Raw genomic sequence first — 19,658 nt, 5'->3', positions numbered from 1 at the left:
TCTCACAGATTGATCGCGACCTAGAACTGCTTGCAATCACTAACAGAGAGGCCACTGCCTAGTGAATCAATTACAGAAGAGGAGCAGGAACAGGAACAGGCAGAGTGAGTCAATACTACTGTGCCCATGCCCCCGGTTAATCCTCTCTGCTGTCATACTGTGCACGTTGGCAACAGTTAAGTTAAACTATGCAAACTTGTAGTTGCATGTCCATTGTTTCAGTATAGCTTTCTATTTACTTGTACACAATTGAACGTGTTTACAATGTGTAGTGTGTAATGGTTGTGTGCCACGCCACCCGGAAAAAGATATGTCGTTCCTTGGACAGGTGACCATCCTGGAACATTTACATGACGGAACTGTTTTATATTTTTGAGTTTGCGAGAAAAACTTTTCGTGCAAAAAAAAGTTTCAAATAGACCAGCATGTCAAGACAAGTCTTCATATCGCAGGAATGCAGAAGTAAGGACCACGACAACAACTTCTAATAACAGCAAGTTGCAGCAGCAGGGATTTGTCCAAAGGTAACCAAAAAAGTTGGTTTAACATGGATCCATGTGAAGCATTCATTGCAAGCAATATTCCTCTTCACAAACTTACAAACCCTATCGTCAAAGGCTTCCTGTGCAAATGTTGCTTAGATCAAAATGTACCAGATGAATCAACGTTGCGTAAAAAGTACATACTGGCTATTTACATGAATGTTCTGGAAGAAATATGCAATGACCTCAAGGACAGCATTATCTGGATTTCAGTTGATGAAACTGCAGGGTGTTTCTAATGGCTCCTGCTCGCACTAAGACCTACAACGAAAAATTACAAAGTGTGTCTTTACCTCCTTGCGGCTTTGGCAGTTTGCCAGTGCAAGGAAGCTTTTATTGATTCTGGTTTTAAAAAAGACATTGCTGGCACTCGTTTTTCCCATGTCCCTGCAAGTATTAAAAAGCTTGAAACTCAGGGTTTGGCGTTGAATGAATCTGTTCACTAGAATAATTTTATTCATTAATTGAACTCTTCATTACCAGAGAAAACTTGAAGAAAAGCTTGAAAACATTTTAAATAATAACCCAGGCTTTGAACCCTTGTGCCAAATCGATAGTTTTATTAATGGGCTGGGTGAACTTTTGCCAGAGACAATAAATGCCAACATAGCACCCAATTTCAAAAACTGCCCAGTTACTCAGTTGATGTAGAATGGCCCTTTTCTGCTTATAAAAATGTTTTGAGTGATCAAAGATGCAATCTTACTACCGAACATTTGGAACAGTACTTGGTCATTTGTGTGTACAATAGTAGAAAAAATGTAAAATAAATTGTAGATGATGCTTTGGTCCAATAGTATTAATTAAAAGTTAATGCTGTTAAAAGAATTCATGATTGTATGTTGTTTTTTAGATGAAATATTACCGAGTTTTTGAGTGTGTCCTTCTGCGTGTGATAGATCTTGAAGTTGGTCTAGTACATATAGATTGTTTCGCTGTGACTCACTTGCATCACATCCACTTATTACTGACAATAGCAAAGAAGAAACAATTCTTGAAACACAGTAGGCATCCCGATTATGCAAATTTTTAGAAAATAATCTCAGAAAGGCCCCCTTCCTGACCTCTACCAGAAAGTATTCAGAAAATGATATTAGCATTCTAAATGTACCAATTTTTCGTGTGGCCGTCGCTCTTCCTCGTAGTTTATATGCACAGGTTCAACTTAGAGATATATTGCACGCAGTAACTATCATGTTTTGTTATTATTTGATCTTACATATTTCAACACTTCATGCATTTTTAAGCATTTTTCATGCATATTTGCATCCATATTTTAAGGTTTTTATGATGCATATAATCTGGTCTCTAATGATCTACAACTGGTGGCTCCTTCATGCAATTATCATTTCTCCAATGCGCCTCTTGATTTGATCTTCACTATATGGTCTCTTGGAGCAACCAGTTTCTTGCTTTCCAAAGAGTTTTCCACATCCTCAGCTTCAACAATTGTTTGTATACCTTTCCCCATTGCAAGACCTGTTCCTAGCTGTTGTTCTCACTTTATATTTGAGTCCTCCATAGGGCTCTTCAGTAATTTGTTTGTTTACTTTACAGTAGCAGCTACTTTTGCTTACTGTTGGTCTCTGATGGAGTTAAGTGTCCCTTTGTGTATCTTGATCCTTTTGTTTTTCTCCACTTCTTATTCACAAGCTTTATTAAGGATATGCAATTGTTCCAAGTGACTAAAAATTGAACAGACTGTTAACCAATCATTCCCAAGCATTTTCTCCCATACATAGCTGGGCATGCTACTAATACCCTCATCTGATGGCTCTCATTTACAGGTTCACCTAAGAACTTAACCCTTATACCAATATTTCTCTTCATACTAGTGCTTTAATGCTTTCCTGTTCTGGGTTTCTTTCATCTTCAGAGGTTCATTAAAAGACAATAGGATGTATTTCCCCTTCAGGTTTAAAACATGGAATATTATTGGATACGTGACTTCCACTTTCTAGATGAAATTCTTCCCATTACTCATTTACATTTGCTATTGTCATTATGAATGAGGACACTGCAGTTCCTTTTAATTCTCCTCCATTTTCAGATTCCTCAAATTTATCCTTCAAACTGATAAATATCCTATTCCAATTTTCCTAGCTGAATTTTTTCGAAATAATTCTTTCAGTGCAAGTATTGACTGTTCAGTTCAACTAATTCTTTAGCATTTTTAATTCTTGTCTGTTTCCCATAACTCAGTTGCTACATCCCAGCAACCATCTTCTGAAGTTATCTGTGGGCATTTACATCAGATGATACTTCCTGCACAATTTCCATGACTTTGGTTTGCAGTACTTCTAAACTATTGTTAAACTGCCTTTGAAAAAAACCATTATTTTTAATAAGTTCTTCTAATATTAGTTTTAAATTGTTAAATTGATCATTAATTATATTAATATAGTTGAACTGTCTTATCTACTTTCGACTTAACTTTGTTTTTCCAGTTTGTCAACTTCGGTCACATTAACATTTAATTCAGCAAAATTGCTTATGTTGTGTTGGTTAAAGCTTCAGAGGTGGCCGACAATTTCTCTGATTTTTTTATTTTGATTATTTAGTTCTTTGTTTAAACTTTCTCTCCAGAGATTTAACTATTTCTTTTGATTTGATACCTGCAGGCATAACTCTTCTTTGAATCTACCATCAGTTTTTCACTTCATCTAAGTCATTTCTGGCCATGTTTATTGTTACTTTAACTATTAACTTTTAACAAAGAAATTGGTAATTTTGTCTCTCCTTGCTATTCTTTCCACTGATAGTTTCAAAAAGTCACCCATGGGTGTTTCAGTTTGACTGACATCCTTACAGTCACCTAGCTCCTCGTTCTCTGGCTACTGTAGTGGTGGCATTAACTGCATCGGTCCACGACTTCACATTACTAATGTGCATTCACTCTCTAAACAATAGTGGGTAGTGTCGGGAGTTGGTGACTGAAGTGTCAGTGATAGCACCACTTAGTGAGAGCTGTGGGGATTGAGGACTGCAAAACTTAAGATAGACAGAGTGCAGGAATGGATCAGAGATATTTCTGAGCACCTATTGCTGCTACAAATATTAGTATTTCCCTAAATAAGTTGGCTCCAATCAGTGTTCTTAGGATATTAAGACTGAAGGTTATTATTCCAAAATATCACTTTTCTTAATTCCTCATTTTGTTTTAGTTAATTGCCTTTTCCTCTTCTTTTCTATTTTTTTGCGAGGTTACAGGGGTTATCTTCCACACAACGTTTTTCTCAAACAGTAAGTTTGTTTTTGAAGAACAGGAAGTAAACTCAAAATAATAATAATAATGATGATGATGATGATGATAATGATAATGATAATGATAATGATAATGATAATGATAATGATAGGAGGCCCGGGAAAAGAATAGGCCTCCGGTATGTTCTGCCAGTCGTAAAAGGCGACGGAAAGAACAAACCACTAATAGGGCTAACCCCCCTTTTAGTGTGATTACTTGGTTCAGGACAGAACTAAAGAAGCCTCGGACAAGCGCCGTCATGGTCGGGGACGACGCTTGAACCGTATGCCCGCCCACAATGGTAACGACACTGCTAGCCAACTGGAAAATGATTTAAATCCAAATAGAGGTGTTTTGCAGGATATGCTTCCTGCAACCACCCTAGAAGGAAAACAAAGACAGAGGATGAGATGGTCAGATGAAGTTAATCGACACCTCATGTTCTGTTTTTACCAAGCAACAAACCTAGGAACCAACACAACTGGATACAGATCACAAGTATACACAACATTTATTACCAGATACCCGGAATTAAAATTTTAACAGAACAACGACTAGCTGATCAGATCCGTGTAATAATAAAAAATAACATGATACCCCAGTCAGAATTAGAAAACATCAAACAACAAGTACAACAAATACTGGAACAAAATTATGTGCAATTAGAAGAAGAAAATACAATAATGGACTCAAACATCCCAGACAAAACAAACAAAGAACAAAATGCGTCAGTTAAACAATCAGAGGAAAACGAAATCTTAAGACAGCCACCAGAACAAGCACAAATAGAACACGAAGTGACACACATGTTAGATATTGAAGAAAAATTTCAGCTGACATATATAGAATACAAAGACACAAATACAGACATTAGACCATTCTTGCATAGACTGCCAAATAACCCACAAGTCGAAACAGCAATAAAAACTATCAACACAATCATACACAACAAAGTAAATGAAAACACAACTATGGAAGAGTTACAACTACTGGTTTATATAGGAGCACTCACTACACTAAATATACACACTAGGCAGAGATCAGAACCAACCAACACACAGAAGAAACCCACAAAACCAGCATGGCAACACAGGCTACAGATCAGAATAGAAAAAGTGAGAAAAGACATCGGACAGCTAACACAATTTATAAGAAATGTAATGTCAGAAAAAAAACCGAAAAAGGTTAGGTAAAATCTCACAACAAGAAACGATAGAGCAATTAGATGAAAAGAAGCAGAAATTACAAGCATTGGCCAAACGACTTAGAAGATACAAAAAAAGTGAAAATAGAAGGAAACAAAACCGAACATTCAACACAAATCAAAAGAAATTTTACCAGACAATAGATAACACACACATTAAAATAGACAATCCACCAAGCATAACAGACATGGAACACTTCTGGAGCAACATATGGTCAAACCCGGTACAACATAACAGGCATGCACGGTGGATACAAGCAGAAACAGACACATACAAGATGATACTGCGGATGCCTGAAGTGATAATTTTGCAACATGAAGTCACCCATGCAATTAATTCTACTCACAATTGGAAAGCCCCTGGAAAAGACAAAGTACCAAATACCAAATTTCTGGCTAAAGTAGTTCACCTCAACACATTCACATCTAACTAAATTATTTAACAGTTACATTGCAGACCCATACACATTCCCTGATACACTTACACATGGAATAACTTATCTGAAACCTAAAGATCAAGCAGAACACAGCAAACCCAGCTAAATATCGCCCCATAACATGCCTACCAACAATATACAAAATATTAACTTCAGTCATTACACAGAAATTAGTAACACATACAAATTATAAATAAAGAACAAAAAGGCTGTTGCAAAAGAGCACGAGGATGTAAAGAGCAACTGATAATAGATGCAGAGGTGACATATCAAGCTAAAACTAAACAATGGTCGCTACACTACGCATACATTGATCACCAAATAGCTTGTAATAGTGTACCCCCACTCATGGTTACTACAAATATTGGAAATATACAAAGTAGATCCTAAATTGATACAGTTCCTAAACATAGTAATGAAAAATTGGAAAACCACACTTAATATACAAACAAATTCAAATAATATCACATCACAGCCAATACAGATTAACCGTGGAATATACCAAGGAGACTCATTAAGTCCTTTCTGGTTCTGCCTTGTTCTGAACCCACTATCCAACATGCTAAATAATACAAATTATGGATACAATATTACTGGAACATATCAACACAAAATCACACACTTGCTATACATGGATGATCTAAAACTACTGGCAGCAACAAATCAACAACTCAACCAATTACTAAAGATAACAGAAGTATTCAGCAATGATATAAATATGGCTTTTTGAACAGACAAATGTAAGAAAAATAGCGTAGTCAATGGAAAACACACTAAACAAGAAGATTACATATTGGATAACCACAGTGGCTCCATAGAAGCGATGGAAGAAACAGATGCCTATAAATATCTAGGATACAGAAAAAAAATAGGAATAGATAATACAAATATTAAAGAAGAACTAAAAGAAAAATATAGACAAAGACTAACAAAAATACTGAAAACAGAATTGACAGCAAGAAACAAGACAAAAGCTATAAATACTTATGCTATACCAATATTGACCTACTCATTTGGAGTAGTGAAATGGAGTAACACAGACCTAGAAGCACTCAATACACTTACACTATCACAATGTCACAAATATAGAATACATCACATACATTCAGCAATGGAAAGATTCACATTAAGCAGAAAGGAAGGAGGAAGGGGATTTATCGACATAAAAACCTACATTATGGACAGGTAGACAATTTAAGAAAATTCTTTATAGGATGAGCAGAAACTAGCAAAATACACAAAGCAATCACTCGTATAAATACATCGGCTACACCACTGCAATTTCATAACCAATTCTACAACCCTCTAGATCACATAACATCAACAGATACGAAGAAAGTAAATTGGAAAAAGAAAACACTACATGGCAAGCACCCATATCATTTAACACAGCCACACATCGATCAAGACGCATCCAACACGACTAAGAAAAGGCAATATATACAGTGAGACGGAAGGATTCATGATTGCAATACAGGATCAAACAATAAACACCAGATATTACAGCAAGCATATTATTAAAGATCTCAATACCACAACAGATAAATGCAGACTTTGCAAACAACAAATAGAAACAGTAGATCACATCACAAGCGGATGTACAATACTAGCAAATACAGAATACCCCATAAGACATGACAATGTAGCAAAAATAATACATCAACAGCTTGCCTTACAACATAAGCTTATAAAACAAAACATTCCCACATACAAGTATGCACCACAAAATGTACTGGAGAATGATTAATACAAATTATACTGGAACAGAACCATTATAACAGATAAAACACCACCACATAACAAACCTGACATCATACTCATCAATAAAAAGAAGAAATTAACACAACTAATCGAAATATCCATACCCAATACAACAAATATACAAAAGAAAACAGGAGAAAAAATTGAAAAATACATCCAACTGGCTGAGGAAGTCAAGGACATATGGCATCAGGATAAAGTTGACATTATGCCAATTATACTATCAACTACAGGAGTCATACCACACAATATCCACCAGTACATCAATGCAATACAGCTACATCCAAACTTATATATACAACTACAGAAATCCGTAATTATTTATACATGTTCAATCACCTGAAAGTTCCTAAATGCAATATAACATATACCGTACAGTTAAAAGGAAGTCACGCTTGATCAAGGTCCGTGTCACTTTCCATTTTTGACCAGACATAACGTCTGAGAAAAGAAAGAAAGAAAGATTAATAATAATAATAATAATAATAGCACCTTTTTTCATTGCTCTTATGGAAAAAGACAGCCCAGTTATTTCTATTAATGTATAACATATTTTAGTAAATCTGTGTTACATTCTGCTCAACAGAGCAAAATAACGTGTCTTAATCCTCCTTTTGATAGCTTTCATCAGCGAACTAGGGAAACAACAGTTAACAGTAATTATTGTTAAAAAAAACGAAAGAAAGAAAGTGTGTGTGAGTGCGTGTGCGCGCATGTGTGTCTGTGTGTGTGTGTGTGTGTGTGTGTGTGTGTGTGTGTGTGTCCTCCACGGGAGGGCTAACAGCAGGCAGTCTAGGATGCATAACAGACAAATCTTGAGTCGGCCGTGGCATTTGCTCACCTCACACTAAATTAAAAAAAGGCAACAATCAGAATCAAAACCTCTTGAAATTTAAACATATTTAACAGTTGTCAGTTAAACCACATACAGATCCGCCATGCAGATTCAGAACATAGCTGAATTTGACATTACATGTCATAGAAGTTTGTGTCATCAATTTTGTGGCTCTACAGCTCAGCCACGATGAAATTCTGTAAACAAATTTCAAACCATCTTTCTGGAACAGATTCATTGCCAAAGTTGAAGAAATCAGTTTGAGGCATTGTTGTTAAGTTGCACCTTTATGAAGACATTTAAAAACATCATCCAATGAAAATGTTCACCTGATCTTTTCACTTTTCGCTGTTTGTTTAAATGCTAGTAAGAGCTCTTGCATGAGTCACTTGAGTGTTATAACTAGGAATAACACAATAGATATAATGCCAGTTTATTGACACAACACACACACACACAGTTCTGTTACCAAGTGCCAAGTTGTAGATGAACACATTATAGCAAATTATATAAATTGATGATGTTTATACCAATGTCCAGGAAGTGCAAGTGAAATGTGGAATTCCGGCAGAAATCACAAGTCCGTTGACATACTAAGCCAAGTGAATGAAGTCCAGTATGGTATTCGGATTCTAAGTCCAGAGTGCAGCCAAATCTACATTGACCACAGTGTAGCACTTGTGAGGTGTGGAGTATAACATAGCATGATGAGAACTGGCTTGTAAATGTCAGTAGCAGCATTAAATAGGCTCCATAGTTAATGGGACTGGGGTCACTGTATGTTCTGGATGGGGAATCGTTGAGTGCTATGGGTGGCCAGTCGCTGTGTTTTGAAGCACACATGCATGAAGGCGGCCTGCGATGTTAGCACAGAGAAATGCAGCCAAAGATGGATTTTCCGACCACACGTAATGGAGTGCGGTGCTGCTTGGTGCAGAGATTTAATAGTGGTGAATTCGACATCAAGATGAATTAATCTGTTCCTTGTATGAAATAGGAAATTTTATTCTTAAACGCCCCCAACTGAAGAAGAAACAGGTTTTTCTACATTCCACGTGGGAAAAATATATCTAAAAACAAAGATGCTGTAACTTACCGAACGAAAGTGTTGGTACGTTGATAGAGACAATAAAAACACACACACACACACACACACACACACACACACACACACACACACACACACACACAAATTTCAATCTTTCGCAACCCAAGGTTGCTTCATCAGGAAAGAGGGAAGGGGAGGGAAAGACGAAAGGATGTGGGTTTTAAGGGAGAGGGTAAGGAGTCATTCGAATCCCGGGAGTGGAAAGACTTACCTTAGGGGGAAAAAAGGACAGGTATACACATATCAATCCGTACATATACAGACACAGGCAGACATATGTAAAGGCAAAGAGGTTGGGCAGAGATGTCAGTTGAGGCGGAAGTACAGAGGCTAAGATGTTGTTGAATGACAAGTGATGTACAAGGGGCGGCACTTGAAATTAGCGGAGGTTGAGGCCTGGTGGGTAACAGGAAGAGAGAATATATTGAAGGGCAAGTTCCCATTTCCAGAGTTTTGATAGGTTGGTGTCAGTGGAAAGTATCCTGATAACCGGGACAGTGTAACACTGTGCCAAGATGTGCTGGCTGTGCACCAAGGCATGTTTAGCCACAGGGTGATCCTCATTACCAACAAACACTGTCTGCCTGTGTCTGTTCATGCGAATGGACAGTTTGTTGCTTGTCATTCCCACATAGAAGGCTTCACAGTGTAGGTATGTCAGTTGGTAAATCACGTGGGTGCTTTCACATGTGGCTCTGCCTTTGATCATGTACACCTTCCGGGTTGCAGGACTGGAGTAGGTGGTGGTGGTGGTGGTGGTGGTGGTGGTGGTGGTGGTGGTGGTGGTGGTGGGAGGGAGGGTGCATGAGACAGATTTAAGACCGGGGGCAGTTACAAGGGTAGGAGCCAGAGGGTAGAGAAGGTGGTTTGGGGATTTCATAGGGATGAACCAAGAGGTTACGAAGGTTAGGGTGACGGCTGAAAGACACTCTTGGTGGAGTGGGGAGGATTTCATGAAGGATGCATCTCATTTCAGGGCAGGATGTGAGGAAGTCGTATCCCTGCTGGAGAGCCACATTCAGAGTCTGATCCAGTCCCAGAAAGTATCCTGTCACAAGTGGGGCACTTTTGGGGTTCTTCTGTGGGAGGTTCTGGGTTTGAGGGGATGAGGAAGTGGCTCTGGTTATTTGCTTCTGTACCAAGTCGGGAGGGTAGTTGTGTGATGCGAAAGCTGTTTTCAGGTTATTGGTGTAATGGTTCAGGGATTCAGGACTGGAGCAGATTCGTTTGCCGTGTGTGTGTGTGTGTGTGTGTGTGTGTGTGTGTGTGTGTGTGTGTGTGGTGGGGGGGGGGGGGGGGGGTATTGGGACTCCTGTCCTGAGAGTCATTACTAATGAGCTCATCTGTTCATTTACTGCTTTTTTTCAATATAAAAAAGGAAATAATAGTGTTCAGCTGTAAAGCACCACTGCTTGATTTATTTAGTCTTATTTTGGTACAGTATAACTAGTGTTTTAGACATTTCATAACAATATTTTAGAGCTAGTGAAGTTTTTAATATTGAAATGAAAATGCTATAAAATCAGTAATATAAACGAGAAGTGTTACAACTAGATCATCAATTATGATGAATGTACTTTTGTATCATTTTTCCCAATAAAGTTTGCCTCAGGTGTTCTGAAATTATATATCCCATGACAAATTCTTTGCAGTTCTTGTTTTCTTAATGAAAGAGAAATTTTCAAATATTACTTTTGTGATGACAGGTACAGGGAAATCAAAGAAATTAGCTAAGCGGCAGGCAGCTCACAAAATGTGGCAACGGTTGCAGGATTTGCCAGTTACAGCTACAGTTGCTCCAGTACCAGATGACGATGATGAAGTGAGTTTGGAAACTACTTGTGGTATTTTATTTATTAATACAGTGATAAAGTCGTATTTCCAAATATACAAATCTTCAGTTTAATAACCAAATTCATTGTTCACTAATTTTTTCAGTATTGTTTGTTGCACAATAATAGGATAGTTTTGACAATAGCATGTGTATTGTGTTGGGTGTAGGGAGACATCGCCCAGCAATGTGAATTGTACAGTAAATAACATAGTAAATAGTTTCAAAAGTAAGAACAGGCTGTAAGACTTACATACTGGGACATGCTTAGTGCTTCTTCAGTCTATCAGATGCTCTGTTATTTGGATTAACAAGTGAATGGAAATTAAAAGTTGCTTTTGTGAAAACTCTGTTGTCACAAAACAATTTAATTTTGTGAATCACAGGATAGACTTGTCTCATGATTATAATATAGATTAGTCACATACTTTGTGCATCTCTCTTTAATGTGGATGGGAATCTGCTTTCTTAGAGATACAAATCATCTTCATTCTCTACTGTTGCCCTCCACTAGCATTTTAAATAAAACAGTGCTTAAATTGTTCTGTTGCTGAAGTTGAAATTGGTTTTACCCAGTGACACAGTATTTTAGAAGTAAATTTCAGTTAAAATCAGTAATTTTTTGTTGTATGAATATTTAGTTCTGTTTCATGAAGTGTAATAAGTTTATATTTTGAGCACGACAGCATTTATAATTAATAGTAAGAGTTCTGTTACAGTTAATATTAAAGACCATATTTAGTTTGCAAATTTGAGGAGAAAAACGACTAGTTACTTGATTTAGTAACAATCTAAGATATTCTACTGAAACTCACATTCACTGAAATATTACTGTGGTAAGTTGTCAAGGAAAACAAAACAAAGCTCAATAAAGGCACAAATCAAACCTTCAATTTGGGAATCAATTTTCAAAGTAACATAAAAATGCAAAATAATTCCCAGCTGTGATTTCATGCAATCTTCTCAGCATCAATGAATCAAAGTTCAACTCCATATCTGACAAGAAAATTAACCATTAACCCCAGCTATTTCCCTCATGAATCAAATGACTTGTTTTAACCTCCTGCTTGTGTATAACAATCAGATATAACTTAAAATCTAAGCAATAACAAAATCTTTAAATATGCACTTGATAAAATCGCACACAGCGTTATTACAAAGTCAGTGATCAAACAATACCTATTTTTAGGATTAAACTGAATCTTTACCCTTCAGAAGTAACACACACACGCACACACACACACACACACACACACACACACACACACACACACACACACGATACCCAACTCTTATCTGTCACCTTCACCTTTCTGTCCTGTCTTTGCTTTCTTTGTATTGCTCTTCTCTCCATGTTCTCACTTACAAAAGTTTCCAACTCTTCTCTTCTCGCCTCATGACACAGGGTGCAATTGACATATTCTGTGAACAGATTTGGTGGCTTTGTGTTGAACTCCACCTCCCATGGTGAAAACCCCGTTGAGCTGTGCTTCACACAATTAATTACTGTTTCATAATCTTTTAGATATTGCACCCAAGAGCTATGTTTATTGCTACAATATATCCTGCAGAACGAGCCCAATTCTCTCATATATCATTCTGCCAGATTGCTCGAAGGATAATACACTGAGATTCTTATATGCTTTATCCCTGCTGTATCTGTAAACTGAATCCAACCATTGCTAGTGAATTGGGATCCATTGCCTCTTAAAATAGCTTTTGGTACACTAATCAAAGGAAAATACTCTTGTGTGAACTTGGAAATCAGACTTCTACTGGTTGCCCATTTGATTGCATACAACTTGATATATTTACTAAATTGTTCTCTATTACAAAAATGTATTTGCATCCACCTCTTCCAGTTGGCAGAGTCCCAAAAAAAATTCAACTGCTACCAGATCTCTGACCTTCTCTGGTATTATATGCTACATGCATCCCTGACTGTGTGCCTGGCTTACCTTAACTCTGACAGGTGTCACAGCTCTTAAGTTGTTCCCATACTCGTCTGACCTTATTCCTGAACAAAACATTTTTCCCTTATTATTTCAGTGCATTTGTGAGATCCATAGCTCCGGTGCACATGCTGAATTAAGTTACTGACATAGTTCTCTGAAAACATTACTTTCATTCATCACTGTTTTCGTTCAAAGTCTTTCACCCTTCCTGGCACATCAGAAAATATGTCATTTTATTCATACAACAGATCATGCAAGTCCTGCCTTTGTTCTTTACTTATCCCTTCAATATTATCAATTTTGTTTTAATTTCTGACATTGCCTTCTTCAGATCTGTGGCTGCCTTGTACTGTGTACTGTTTTCTCTTGCCCTTTAATCCACTACAAGTGATGCTATCATCATTTTCCCTGTTAATGACTTGGTGAAGTCTATGTGGGTTGTTGTAACTCATTCCATGGTGGGGAGCTGCTGCTTGGTATGGATTTACTGCTGCTGCATAGCTGTCTCCAAACTGAGATGGGCTTTGAAATACGTTGTTAACACTATTTCCATTTAACTTAACAGACGCTCTGCCCCACTTTCATGTATCTTTAACTGGTTTCTTTTGCAGTCTAGATCAGCTCCTACATCGGTCATCTAATCCATCCCAATAATAAAATTCAACAGAGTTCAGGAATAAACATACAGTTTTGGCTAAACTCAATATCGCCTGTCATAAAGTACACTTGGGTCTTAACAGGTTTGCTTAACCTGTTGGTTGCACCCCTAATCCACATTCTGACTGGCAATTCCATAACTTCTGTAATGGATTTCAGATGTTCAAAAAACATTTCAGGGATCCCACTAATCTCATTGCTTGAATCAAGAAGTGCTTCAGTCTTGAACCCTCCAACACAAATTTTAATTTTTGGTTGTAATTTTATTAGTTGATTATTTCTAAAAGGTTCTTCCTCAAACATATCCTTCTCAGTACTTTGAAATAGTAGAGGGAAATATTCCACATGGGAAAAATATATCTAAAAACAAAGATGATGTGACTTACCAAACGAAAGCGCTGGCACGTCGATAGACACACAAACAAACACAAACATACACACAAAATTCAAGCTTTCGCAACAAACTGTTGCCTCATCAGGAAAGAGGGAAGGAGAGGGAAAGACGAAAGGAAGTGGCATTTAAGGGAGAGGGTAAGGAGTCATTCCAATCCCGGGAGCGGAAAGACTTACCTTAGGGGGAATAAAAGCACGGGTATACACTCGCGCGCACACACACACACACACATCCATCCACACATATACAGACACAAGCAGACATATTTAAAGACAAAGACAAAGACATATTTAAAGACAAAAATTGCTTCCCTTTCATGCCCCTCGACTCTTATAACTGCCATCTGGTTTCTGTACAAATTGTAAATAGCCTTTAGCTCCCTGTATTTTACCCCTGCCACCTTTAGAATTTGGAAGAGAGTATTCCAGTCAACATTGTCAAAAGCTTTCTCTAAGTCTACAAATGCTAGAAACGTAGGTTTGCCTTTCCTTAATCTTTCTTCTAAGATAAGTCGTAAGGTCAGTATTGCCTCACGTGTTCCAGTGTTTCTACGGAATCCAAACTGATCTTCCCCAAGGTTGGCTTCTACTAGTTTTTCCATTCGTCTGTAAAGAATTCGTGTTAGTATTTTGCAGCTATGATTTATTAAACTGATAGTTCGGTAATTTTCACATCTGTCAACACCTGCTTTCTTTGGGATTGGAATTATTATATTCTTCTTGAAGTCTGAGGGTATTTCGCCTGTTTCACACATCTTGCTCACCAGATGGTAGAGTTTTGTCAGGACTGGCTCTCCCAAGGCCGTCAGTAGTTCCAATGGAATGTTGTCTACTCCGGGGGCCTTGTTTCGACTCAGGTCTTTCAGTGTTCTGTCAAACTCTTCACGCAGTATCATATCTCCCATTTCATCTTCATCTACATCCTCTTCCATTTCCATAATATTGTCCTCAAGTACATCGCCCTTGTATAGACCCTCTATATACTCCTTCCACCTTTCTGCTTTCCCTTCTTTGCTTAGAACTGGGTTTCCATCTGAGCTCTTGATATTCACACAAGTCGTTCTCTTATCTCCAAAGGTCTCTTTAATTTTCCTGTAGGCAGTATCTATCTTACCCCTAGTGAGATAGGCCTCTACATCCGTACATTTGTCCTCTAGCCATCCCTGCTTAGCCATTTTGCACTTCCTGTCGATCTCATTTTTGAGACGTTTGTATTCGTTTTTGCCTGCTTCATTTACTGCATTTTTATATTTTCTCATTTCATCAATTAAATTCAATATTTCTTCTGTTACCCAAGGATTTCTACTAGCCCTCGTCTTTTTACCTACTTGATCCTCTGCTGCCTTCACTACTTCATCCCTCAAAGCTACCCATTCTTCTTCTACTGTATTTCTTTCCCCCATTCCTGTCAATTGCTCTCTTATGCTCTCCCTGAAACTCTGTATAACCTCTGGTTCTTTCAGTTGATCCAGGTCCCATCTCCTTAAATTCCCACCTTTTTGCAGTTTCTTCAGTTTTAATCTACAGGTCATAACCAATAGATTGTGGTCAGAGTCCACATCTGCCCCTGGAAATGTCTTACAATTTAAAACCTGGTTCCTAAATCTCTGTCTTACCATTATATAATCTATCTGATACGTTTTAGTATCTCCAGGGTTCTTCCACGTATACAACCTTCTTTCATGATTCTTAAACCAAGTGTTAGTTATGATTATGTTGTGCTCTGTGCAAAATTCTACCAGGCGGCTTCCTCTTTCATTTCTTAGCCCCAGTCCATATTCACCTACTATGTTTCCTTCTCTCCCTTTTCCTACACTCGAATTCCAGTCACCCATGACTATTAAATTTTCGTCTCCCTTCACAATCTGAATAATTTCTTTTATTTCATCATACATTTCTTCAATTTCTTCGTCATCTGCAGAGCCAGTTGGCATATAAACTTGTACTACTGTAGTAGGTGTGGGCTTCGTATGTATCTTGGCCGCAATAATGCGTTCGCTATGCTGTTTGTAGTAGCTTACCCGCATTCCTATTTTCCTATTCATTGTTAAACCTACTCCTGCATTACCCCTATTTGATTTTGTGTTTATAACCCTGTAGTCACCTGACCAGAAGTCTTGTTCCTCCGGCCACCGAACTTCACTAATTCCCACTATATCTAACTTCAACCTATCCATTTCCCTTTTTAAATTTTCTAACCTACCTGCCCGATTAAGGGATCTGACATTCCACGCTCCGATCCGTAGAACACCACTTTTCTTTCTCCTGATAACGACATCCTCTTGAGTAGTCCCCGCCCGGAGATCCGAATGGGGGACTATTTTACCTCCGGAATATTTTACCCAAGAGGACGCCATCATCATTTAATCATACAGTAAAGCTGCATGCCCTCGGGAAAAATTACGGCTGTAGTTTCCCCTTGCTTTCAGCCGTTCGCAGTACCAGCACAGCAAGGCCGTTTTGGTTGTTGTTACTAGGCCAGATCAGTCAATCATCCAGACTGTTGCCCTTGCAACTACTGAAAAGGCTGCTGCCCCTCTTCAGGAACCACACGTTTGTCTGGCCTCTCAACAGATACCCCTCCGTTGTGGTTGCACCTACGGGTACGGCTATCTGTATCGCTGAGGCACGCAAGCCTCCCCACCAACGGCAAGGTCCATGGTTCATGGGGGGGGGGGGGGGGGCAGAACTAATATTACATTTTAATTCAACAGTCTGTTTCACATTTACATGTCTATTGCTTGTATCCCCTGCTGTATCGACAGCACAGTGCAAAACATTGTTGTCTACCACACCAGTTCCATCAAAAAGTTCCTCAGTAGCTGCCAATAATTTCGTATTTATTTCATTTTCCTCATGATAATTTTTTTTCTCCACTGTGCTGTAGTATTTCTGGTGGCCTGGTCTTTTGTTGTTGCTTTAAACTGCTGATTACATTTATAAATTCCCCTCTAATTTCGTCTAGCCCTGACTTTGGTACCCAAAAAGTACTTATTGCTATGTCTACAATTCCATTTGCATTAGTTACATCTGCTAGTGACCCCTCTCTGCAATAAATTTTGTCTTCTGTGCATGTAGAACTATTTACAACAATAACATGTACATTACACACAGGATCTGCCTCTGCAGCACTACTGCTTACAACACACATCTGAGGCATTGCTCCCAATAATGGATTCACAAAGATCTCCAATAATACCACGTACACCATTAATATTATTAGGTGGCTCTACTTTCACTACCTCATATACTGCATCCTCTACACTAGCATCAACATCAGCATTAGCACATGCAACATTAGCAACTTTATTGACACAAGATTGAAAATTCACATCACCACTGACAATGTTTGAAATACCACATATGCAACCAGCACAAGGAATATTAACACACAAAGGATCCACCCTTCCAATATTTGGATACGGTAAAAGCATAACTGTTACTTCATTTACAATTTTCTCATGCTGCTCAGTAGTATTAATACACACACTCAACTTTTCTAGTGTCACTACAGTATCAGAACTAACAGAATTATGATACCTCAAAATTGTTGGACTAGCGTTTCCATTGTCAGAAATATTTGAATCTTCACCATTCATTCCATCACTTGACTCAGCCCATTGAAACAAATCTCTTACATTTTCGAAGACACTCTTTTCTTTGAATTTTCTCTCTCCCTTCCTTTTCTTCCCACAACTTTCAAAAACTTCTCCCCAGAATTCACCTTCACCCAAAATCCTCTCCATATGGAACGAATTAAACTGGCTATGCACAGGTGCCGTAGTCAGCCTTTCTCCCCTGGTCCTTTCCCAAGCATTGTCAGGCTTTATCCCCACTCGTACCTTAGGTGGGATACCTACTCATTTCCCCAGTTGCGAGATCTGTCTGACCCCCCAGCTGTCCCTTCAACATGATCATATTGTGGCCTATTGTAATCCCTTCTATAATTAGATCCTGAATTTCTCCTATCATTATTACAGGAATCTCTGTGGGAGTTTCTGTTGTCATCCCTGTAATTACCCTTTACCCTTCCATCTTGATTTCTGTCATTTTGGGAATTTTTTCTGTTTGTCAGTGGTAAAGCTGTATCCACATTCCCAACATAATCAAGGAATAAGTCTGCATCATCTCCTGAAGCATTAAGAGATCACATCGTACATTTTCAGGCAATCTCCTCTTTAAATTGGAAATGATTATTAATGGCCCCATTGGCTTGTCCAAATGTGCTAATTTTTCTATTTCTTCCATACAAAAATCTCTCATATTTCCCATTCCTGGTCTACACAGGGTATTTGGGGAGGAAATGTCAATATTTTAAACAATGATAGTATAAGTAATTCTGAACAAAAAGTTATATGAACATAGGTTTGCAAATGCTTCGTTATGTAGGTGTAGGTATTGAAAGGAACTTTAATTCTGCAAAACTGATGTGCACAATGTGAATGTATGTGCAATACAACTTGACAGTAATGTGATTTTCTTGTAAACAGTGCACGAGAACCTGCCTTGTTTATGCTATGCAACCTACCATGTATTATGGTCATGTGACGTATGTAGTACAATCACCCATTGTTGCACTGTTGTGCTGTGTATGCTGCATTATGTAGAGTACCGGTGACAGATCAGTTAGCTATGTAGTGTATGGTGTTACTGTGTTCATACAAGAGCTACTAACAATGCCACACATCTACAGTAATGAGGAATACACAGATGTGGGGTATGTTTATGGCTTCTGCGACGGTAGTGCTACCACTGCAAGAGAAGAATACCACAGGCGCTTTCCGACTCGACGATTACCGTATTTACTTGAATCCAAGCCACACCTGAAAAATTAGACTCAAAATCAAGGAAAAAAAAATTCCCGAATCTAAGCTGCACCTGAAATTTGAGACTCGAAATTCAAGGGGAGAGAAAAGTTTCAAGCCGCATCTCCAAACCGAAACAAAGTTGGTCCATTGAAATATGAGACACAATTTAGGTCGAATGAACGACGATACAGCTACAGTAGTTTGGTTCAAGTCGTAACCTTAGCAGTTAAGCTTTACCAGGTAGCCATTGCTATGCGTCAGGCGCTCCGTCCATATTTGTATGGGTACCCTTCCTTTTTCACTTGCTTCGTCTGGTTTGAATTGATAGCTTACTTTTCTTTGATCTGATAAGCGCCGTTTTCTTTGTTATAGGTGTTTACGTCACTCTAAGCTGAAAATGCATTACTGTACTGTGTCATGCATTGTTTGTCGCTTTCTGATAGTGCGTGTTTATGGCCAGTCGCGGTTCGCAGCATGGCTTGCTTTTGTGCGCACTACCAAAAAAAGAGAGAGAGAGAGAGAGAGAGAGAGAGAGAGAGAGAGAGAGAGAGGAATCGTCTCATTAGCGAAACAATGGCAAGAGACTGCAATTCTTGTTACATACACTGCTGCTTTCTTTGATAATGATCAACAAGAACCAAATAATACACTGCGTATGATAGAATGTGTTCTGAACGAGAGTTTAGCGGAAATTTTTCTCCGTTTGAAAATCTTTGCAGGCGCCTCTTTAGTACATTGCATTCTGCACAAAAATTAGTCATCTTAGATTTAAAAATCTAGTCAATTGCCGTGCTTCATTTCTGACTGTATCACTATTAGGCATAAGAATAATACGAATATAAACATGACATGATATGTATATTCTTCCGCGTTTGCTGTTGTC

General features: G+C 38.2%; 1 protein-coding gene across 2 annotated transcripts in view; it reads left to right on the top strand.

Annotated features, from left to right (window-relative positions):
* Nucleotides 1–19,658, top strand: part of LOC126473178 (RISC-loading complex subunit tarbp2) — a 144,265-nt gene that overhangs the window by 82,943 nt on the left and 41,664 nt on the right. For both annotated transcript variants that reach the window (XM_050100067.1, XM_050100066.1), the window contains exon 5: nucleotides 10,838–10,953. In XM_050100067.1, the coding sequence (XP_049956024.1) occupies nucleotides 10,838–10,953 (116 nt within the window). The remainder of the gene's footprint in view (nucleotides 1–10,837; nucleotides 10,954–19,658) is intronic.

Source organism: Schistocerca serialis, chromosome 4 (genome assembly GCF_023864345.2).
Source record: "Schistocerca serialis cubense isolate TAMUIC-IGC-003099 chromosome 4, iqSchSeri2.2, whole genome shotgun sequence".
In the NCBI taxonomy this organism is placed as follows: Eukaryota; Metazoa; Arthropoda; class Insecta; order Orthoptera; family Acrididae; genus Schistocerca; species Schistocerca serialis.
The sequence above is the reverse complement of the archived record's forward strand: the minus strand, read 5'-3'. Positions and strand labels throughout refer to the sequence as shown.